Source organism: Hylaeus anthracinus, unplaced genomic scaffold, assembly GCF_026225885.1.
Source record: "Hylaeus anthracinus isolate JK02 unplaced genomic scaffold, UHH_iyHylAnth1.0_haploid 11978, whole genome shotgun sequence".
In the NCBI taxonomy this organism is placed as follows: Eukaryota; Metazoa; Arthropoda; class Insecta; order Hymenoptera; family Colletidae; genus Hylaeus; species Hylaeus anthracinus.
In genome coordinates this window covers 3,833,608-3,840,356 of record NW_026534326.1, presented here as the reverse complement: position 1 = coordinate 3,840,356, position 6,749 = coordinate 3,833,608, and the positions used below count along the sequence as shown (strand labels likewise).

The window sequence follows — 6,749 nt, the reverse complement described above, 5'->3', positions numbered from 1 at the left end:
CGTGTTTGTGCATTTATAGAAACTTCACAGTATTTCTAATATCACTTCAACTCTCCCTCCTTTCCAAGTTACAGCAAAGTCTCCATAAATGCACAACTCCAGTCCCGAGTTTGTGCATTTATAGAAACTTCACAGTATTTCTAATATCACTTAAACTCTCCCTCCTTTCCAAGTTACAGCAGTCTCCATAAATGCACAACTCCAGTCCCGAGTTTGTGCATTTATAGAAACTTCACAGTATTTCTAATATTACTTTAACTCTCTCCTTCCTTTTCGAATCACAACAATGTCTCCAATAAATGCACAAGTTCGGTCCCGAGTTTGTGCATTTATGGAGACGATACTGCACTCCAAGTAAGAACGCGCCATAGATGATTTCCGTTCGTGGTCGAGACTCCACCATAGACCTACCTTAGGTCGCCTAGATTTCGAAGTATTCAAACAATTCGCACGAGCCTTTCCCTCTACGATCTCGTGTCTCGATAACTTTCGATGCACCTCCAGCCTTCTCCTCGGTTTGAATTTCCTGTTGCGTTTCCAGGACGATCGAAGCGAACGAACGATCGCTAAGAATCGCGAGCTATGACTCGCGAACGCAAATTTCCCTTTGGATTTGCGACGAGGCACCCGTTCCGGAGGCCGTTTTGTCGTTGATAAAGGATCCAAGTCTTTGAACGAGGGGTTCGATGAAGAACTGTCGTCTCTTCTGCCGAAGCATCGCGAGCAGTCGAAGAATTTCATTGTTGATAGATAGCTTCAACTTCTGCGAGCTGGACGATTTAGGCGACGTGTTGCAATTAGTGGATCCAGGTTTGTTTATTGTCTTTTTTGTTATTCGGTGTTTAAGTGTTTAAGTGTTTAAGTTTGAAGTAGTTCAATGATGTTGAATTTAGTTTGACAAGGGTTGTATATTTTGTAACTGTTACAACCAGACACAACCAGATGATTAATACCAAAAAATATTGTTCACAACTGGAACAATTGAAAACAGTTATACAAGAAAAATGTTCAACGCATTTTTTAAAAATGCGATAGAAATGGTTTTAGTTTTATTGAGACGTTTCAATCCATTCAACATAGTCAACAGATCTTGTCCCATCTAACCCATCTTGCTCTATTTTACTTATTTCATACATCACAGAAATCTCTCAATGGAACTCTTTTGCATTTTTGAAAAAAGTAAGATGTTTTTTTAATTTAATAAAATGAAATATAAACTCTCGTTGCTTTTTTTCTAATTGTAAGCAATCTAAAATTCTGACATCCTACATTTTTACATGAAAATCATTTAATTGATTTTTTATCATTCTCCTCATTTTCCCAGACTGTCCCCATTTTCTAACGAATACTGTTAGAATCTCAGTTTTCATTCGGGGTGGACTGTGATCATTCGTCCCTCGAACCATTAAAAAAATAAAAAAAAATAAAAAAAAATAAAAAATAAAAATAAAAATAAAATAGCATAAAATGCTATTTGCGAACATTGTCAAATTATTTTCCTTTTAAGCAGTTGCAACGAAGCTAATACCATGCTTCACAATACAATGATCATTAAGGTTATAACCATTGTGATCAGAGAAGTATATCCGTTTTCGATCGCCGATGAATCCAATGGTTCCGGTCTGAATTGCGTAACTATGATGCGTAATCAATGATACCGATGCGAAACTAATGCAATCATGCGAAATTGAACGAAAGCTAAAGGAATTGTCATTCTCGTGCCGGATTATATAACATTGTTACAATTTTCTATTGTCTTTAAAAAGCGATTAGTTATTAGAATAATTGTTATAATTTTCCTTATACGAAAAATCAAAATAATTGTCATTCACAATTGCAAAGAATTGTTAATTTGTTAATTGATAATCGTGAAGTGTGTCGGTGCTAATACGTGTTTCTTCCAGTACAAAACTTTCATTTTTCCTTCTTTTATTTCATACAACATTATTTCGAATTCGAAAAAGTAATAAACTCGACTTTTAATATGCTATTCGAATAAATAAAGATACTGGAAAAAAAGTAAACGTATTATGTAGTTATGTACGTATAATCTAAGTTGTTGTTTAAAATTGAACTTACACAGGAATTTATTTTATTCTGCAAATATTGTAACATGAATTTTACTTTCAATCTTTTTTATATTTTCGCATATTGTTTGTATTTTGTAGTTACATGCACATTCAAATTTCCAATAAATGCATCAAGATCCGCAGTCTAGTTATTATTTAACTATTCGTTCAAATTACACATGTCTCTCTAATATTAACTAAAAGTGAAAAACGGGCAAGAACGAATTTTTCTTAGACGAACCCGTTTTCTTAGATAGTTGTAATAAATATTTATGTCAAGTTTCACCAAAATCGGAGTGTATCACTTCGCAAGCTTCCCTTGTTAGTATGAAATATATTGCTCTTAATAACAAAAATATTCTTACAAATATTTACTGCACAAGGAAACCATTTGTTTTTAAATATACCGAGAAGCTATAGAATACGGAATTAGACTGGTAATGTTTATACATTTATGGCGAGTGACAATCTGGGAAAATGGAGGAGAATATGTATGAATTCGAAAATTTATAATATATTAACGAAATATACAGGGTGTCCCAAAAATGTTTGAGATCCTTGAAGAAGGTGGTTCGGGAGGTTATTTGAAACAACTTTTTTCTTAGCGAAAATGTTGTACGAGGCTTCGTTAAGGAGATATTAAGAGAAAACCCCGGACCAATCAAATCACGAGTTTGCCGACGGGGGGCGGTCGCCTAGCGCGTAGCCCACGCCTACCGCACTCCGATTGGTTGAGGGTTTTCTGTTAATATCTCCTCAACGAAGCCTCGGACAACATTTTCGCTACGGAAAAAGTTGTTTCAAATCACCTGTACTCTGTATATACAGGGTGACCTAAAAATGTTGTAACACCTTAAAAAGGGTGATTCGGGAGGTGATTTGAAACAACTTTTTCCTTGGCGAAAATGTTGTACGAGGCTTCGTTAAGGAAATATTAAAAGAAAACCCCGACCAATCAGAGCGCGCGTATACCGATGGAGCGCTCTGATTGGTCAATGTTTTCCTTTAATATCTCTTCAACGAAGCCTCGGACAACATTTTTGCTAAGGAAAAAGTTGTTTCAAATCACCTCTACTCTGTATATACAGGGTGACCTAAAAATGTTGTAACATCTTGAAAGGGGTGATTCGGGAGGTGATTTGAAACAACTTTTTCCTTAGCGAAAATGTTGTCCAAGGCTTCAGTACGAAGATATTTAGAAAAAACCCTAGACCAATCAGAGCGCGGGTATACCGATGGAGCGCTCTGATTGGTCGATGTTTTCCGTTAATATCTCTTCAACGAAGCCTCGTACATCATTTTCGCTAAGAAAAAAGTTGTTTCAAATTACCTCTTGAACCACCTCTTTCAATTTGTTACAACATTTTTGGGACACCCTGTATACACGTTACATTGTTTACAAAAAAAGAATTATTTCTATCTATGCATAAACATCCGCAATTTACAGATCTACTATCCCCTCTCCCCAATTTCTGAAGGATCCCAATATCGACTTTAAAATCCTAAAATTCTAAAATTCTAAAATTCCAAAACTCTAAATAACCAAAATACCAAAATTCTAAAAACTCTAAAATTCCAATCGACTGCCGTATCAATCGTCGACCAGTTATTCACCAATCATCAAGTCCGAAGCAACGTTTACGTCATTGCGCACGCGTGTTCCCAAAATTCCGTCTCTCGAAATCTCCTTCCTACACTCGGTCACTATTTTCCTATTTCTTATTCGCACCGAATTCGCACGTTTCCGCCACCTTCCGACCGTCCCGCCCTTAATAATCACATTTCACGATTATAGATTTCACGATTATTCAAATTATAATAATTCAAATTGTATTAGATGAAACGATCGACGATTTAACCGGAGAAAGAGAGAGTTTCGCCGGCACACTGGACAGAGCGTCTGCGAGCACTGACAAATAGGTGGGTCACATAGAGGTTCGAAAAGGAGGAAGAGGGTCACCTTCTTAGGGCGTCTTCCGAACGAGGGTGCGGCATCGTCGAAGAAACACAAATGAAACGCGTGATTGTGGGGGGCAGGTGCATATCGCGTGCGTGTGTTCGTTTGTGTGACGTGAGACAGGTGTGTGCGTGAGTCTCGCCTGCGAACGTTTGCGAGCCGTGTGTACATGGCCTGACCGTCGTCGCGTGACGGTATTATGCCAATTTGCTGAAGAGAGCATGCGATGCACGAGGAAAGAGGAAATGAGCGCAGGGCTGCGTTTATGTTGTATTTTGCGACGGTTTGTCAATGCGTTAATTTAGAACCTATTGTCTATAGGTTGAATCATCGAGTCATTTTGGGATAGAATAAAATATTGGCGGCGACGAAGCACTCTCCACAATTGGAAAAAGTAATGAATAATGAACAAGAAATTTTAGAATCACAGAATTTCGAATCACAGACGAATACGTATATACGATTGTTTCTCGATTACTAGACTCGATGGTAAATTATCTATTAATTTGAAAAAGAAGTAATACAGTAATTGGAAGATTTGGAAAAATTTTAAATAGTGATTCAGGATCAGTCGGTTTCCATTTCTGTAGTTATTTCAATTTCAATATTTCTCGTTCGCGAACAAGCCGCATGGTAATTGATTTTTTCCAGCATGTTTACCATCTACTTACGCACGCAGTGATTTGTAGCTGTTCGATTGTCAGATAAACCATTGCGTGCCGCATGCACAATTAGCCGACAGGTGTATACTAAGCTCTAAACGTTAACAAATTGCTAGTCAATTAGTTCATAGAGATAATAGAAAAATACATTTTAAGAATAATTTCAAGCAGGAGAATATTTCATTGTACAATATTCTTAATCAGTGCTCGCTATCTCGATATCGACGATATTATTATCCAGCAAATTAATTTTCTATTATTAATTTTCAATTTTTCGTTAGGAATTCTTCATTTTCAAAAATAGACGAGTTGACGAATTTTTGTTTTTGATTTTCTTAATTTGTTGGTATTTTTTAGTACCCCTCAAGAGAGGCTTCCTGGTAAATTTTGAGATTTTTTTTATCACTGATTCAAAAAATATCGAAATTTAAAAAAAAATCTCTCTTTTTTGGTTTTTTACTCATAACTTTCTTAATAATGGTCGAAATTCAATTCTTTTCTTTTTCATAATTTCGGATTTTGATGGCCTTTAGAGAAAAAATACAAACAAAAAATATTTAAAGTGTTTTAACCGCAAACTTAGAATCTGATATCAAAATTGCAAAATTCAAAATGGCGGATCCAATATGGCCGACATGTATATTGAAAAGCTATTAGATTTTCATGAAAATTGGTATTTATAAGTTATTTGAGCAGTAACCTTTGAATCTGATATCAGGATTGCAAAATTCAAAATGGTAGATCCAATATGGCCGACATGTATATTAAAAAATTATTAGATTTTCATGAAACTTGGTATTCGTAACTTATTTGAACCGTAACCTTTGAATCTGATATCAGGATTGCAAAATTCAAAATGGCGGATCCAATATGGCCGACATATATAATTGAAAAGTTATTAAATTTGAAATAGCCGAAACTCAATTTCCTTTTTATTACGACATTATTGTTTCTAGATGGTCTTTACAGGAAAAAGATAAAAAAAAAAATATTAAAAATGTTTTTAATCGAGATTTTTGAATTTTAACTTTTCAATCGCATTTTAAAAACTGTGTATATCCTGCGGTTTTCTTGAAGATTTTCTATTTTAAACTACTATACATTCTGCAATTTTTAAGCCTGATCCTGTAGTGGCCTTCCATTGTTACTATTTTTTTTCGATTTTTAAAAATTAAAAAAGCTATTATTTTCTTTTTAACTTTTATAATGAAATTAAATGTACTTACTGGTTTCGTTCTTCTTCGATTCTGTCGTTACAATTCTTGTATTCAATGCACTTGTACTTTTCGTCGTCGTTGTCTCTGTAAAATAGAAAATATTCATTATTTCTGTGCAGTAGGTATAAAGCTAATAAAAGAATATAATATTCATATTTATGCATAGTAAAATAATAAAGTAATAAAATTATTCAACAATTATAGAAATAGAAATAGAAATTGTCGACATTTTCCTAACGAAATTGCAGTCTTTAATAAACAATAGATACGTATAAAATTAATATTAGTAAATAATAAATATCAACATCTGTGTCAATAATTAATATTTGATTATTGTCATATTGGAAGAGACGTGTTCAGTTATTCATACTAATATTATAAACGCGAAAATAACAAGTTAAATAATTAATATAATTACGTAACAAACTCACTACTGAGAATTTCGGTGGTGGTATTTTCTTGCAAGCTGCTCTTATAAATTCGTCTCTTTGGGGAGCCAATGTTTTCTCTGTAACAAGAAAAATGTCAGTAAATTAAGCAAAAATTTCAATTTGCATAATAATTATGCTGCATCACCAGAGCAGTGTATGTTACATAATATACGATACTGGACTATTCATGTACAAAGAATTTATCTACATTGAACTATGATTTTAAAAATATTGAAAATTGACGAACTTCTCTCTTACGCGTATAAACAATTACTTGTAAAATTTAAATTATTGAGGTACAAACGAAACGAAAAGCGGTACAAACATGTACAAACGATTCTAAAGAATAGGGAAAAAACAGATTCTAAAAATATTGAAAATTGACGAATTTTTTTTCTTACGCGTATAAACAA

At 34.1% G+C, this 6,749-nt stretch overlaps 1 protein-coding gene across 1 annotated transcript in view; it reads right to left on the bottom strand.

Moving 5' to 3' along the window:
• Positions 1-6,749, bottom strand: part of LOC128896830 (uncharacterized) — a 204,818-nt gene that overhangs the window by 138,367 nt on the left and 59,702 nt on the right. The window contains exons 3-4 of the mRNA XM_054160351.1: positions 6,337-6,413; positions 5,915-5,989 (exon numbers count right to left, since the gene is read on the bottom strand). Of these exons, the coding sequence (XP_054016326.1) occupies positions 5,915-5,989; positions 6,337-6,413 (152 nt within the window). The remainder of the gene's footprint in view (positions 1-5,914; positions 5,990-6,336; positions 6,414-6,749) is intronic.